Raw genomic sequence first — 1,332 nt, 5'->3', positions numbered from 1 at the left:
GGTGAGCTCACATGCCTTATACAAAAAAAAAAAAAAAAGAAAAAGAAAATGACTGGCCCAATATCCAAACACAAGGACTAAACTCCAAGTCACCCTGATCCAACCCTGAAGTCAAAGCCAGCGCATAAAGACCTTGTTTGGATGGCAGACAGATTTAATATGTAATATTTACACACACACATATATACTCATGTGTGTGCATATACTTGTATATTACAACTCAGGAGTGGAAGTGAGTTGCACCTTATCCTGAAAAATTGAAGTGGTCAACCCTTGCAGGCCCCACTAAAGCTGGAAGGCAGTGGCCCAAGGGTCCAAGGTGGGGGTATTCTGCTCACTTGCCTACCCTGTGGTTGCCCTGGTCCCGCCCCCAGGCTTCTCACCAGTCCTTCACCACGATGGCCGGCTGAGCCAGGTCCAGCAGCTCCTCCCAATAGCCCTCAGCCTGCAGATCGATGACCTGCGCTTTGCGACACCACCTAGGAGAAGTGGGGTTAGGACAGAGCAGACGGCCCACGTCCCCCTCCCCCTCTCCTCCTCTCCCGCTATGCTTACTCAAAGGAGGAGGCGAAGTACTTCTTGACGCTCTCGTCGTGTGTGAATTCCACCCCAGAGTCTCCAGGCAGCTCCTCCACCCTCCAGCCGTCTCCTCCGTGCTCCACGTCGCACCAGCCCTCCAAGTCCTCTGTAAGAGCAACCCACTCTGGTCACGCAGTCCCTGCCGAGGCTGGGCTGGCTCTTCCCATTATACTGGCAGCTTGGCGGGGAGCAGGGCAAACGCAGTGCTTTAATGATAATGGGGCAGGCAGACAACGTGGGGCAGAATGACAGCTACTTCCATAATTCTCCCTCCTGACAGGACTGTCCGCAGGGTCCGCCTGCCTCAGCTCACTGTGGGTAGAAAGACCTGAGAAAGAGACCCTCAGGGCACGCAGGTGGCCTGCGAGATCTAGTATTATATTGTAGTACACATTGGAGCGGTCTGTGCTACGCGCTGAGCCAAGCGCTTTCTGTCTTTTAACCATCAAAGCAGGCTGGCACTATCACCGCCCATCTTACAGGGGAAGCTGAGCTCCCCAGGCGTGAGGAGCTAGGCCTTGGCCGCTCACCTTCCCCGCACGGGTTGCGCAGCAGGTTGCGCCGCCGCTTGCTCAGGAAGTAGAACTGCTGCCAGTGGTCGCGCTCATCCTCGGCACCGCCCTCTGCCACCAGCCCTTCCTGCTGGCACTTAAGGAGCCACAGAGGGGCGCCGTCCACCAGGTCCTTCCAGCGCAGGCACACCAGGCGGCAGGCCCGCACGAGCTCGTCGGCTGGCAGCTCGGCCAGCACACG

General features: G+C 56.8%; 1 protein-coding gene across 1 annotated transcript in view; it reads right to left on the bottom strand.

Moving 5' to 3' along the window:
- Positions 1-1,332, bottom strand: part of FBXO2 (F-box protein 2) — an 8,820-nt gene that overhangs the window by 1,832 nt on the left and 5,656 nt on the right. Inside the window, exons 2-4 of the mRNA XM_027770676.1 lie at positions 1,110-1,332; positions 556-685; positions 384-479 (exon numbers count right to left, since the gene is read on the bottom strand). The exon at positions 1,110-1,332 is cut by the window's right edge and continues 167 nt beyond it. Coding sequence (XP_027626477.1) covers positions 384-479; positions 556-685; positions 1,110-1,332 — 449 coding nt within the window. The remainder of the gene's footprint in view (positions 1-383; positions 480-555; positions 686-1,109) is intronic.

Source organism: Tupaia chinensis, unplaced genomic scaffold, assembly GCF_000334495.1.
Source record: "Tupaia chinensis unplaced genomic scaffold, TupChi_1.0 Scaffold000146_1, whole genome shotgun sequence".
Lineage (NCBI taxonomy): Eukaryota > Metazoa > Chordata > Mammalia > Scandentia > Tupaiidae > Tupaia > Tupaia belangeri.
This window is presented reverse-complemented; position numbering and strand designations above follow the sequence as displayed.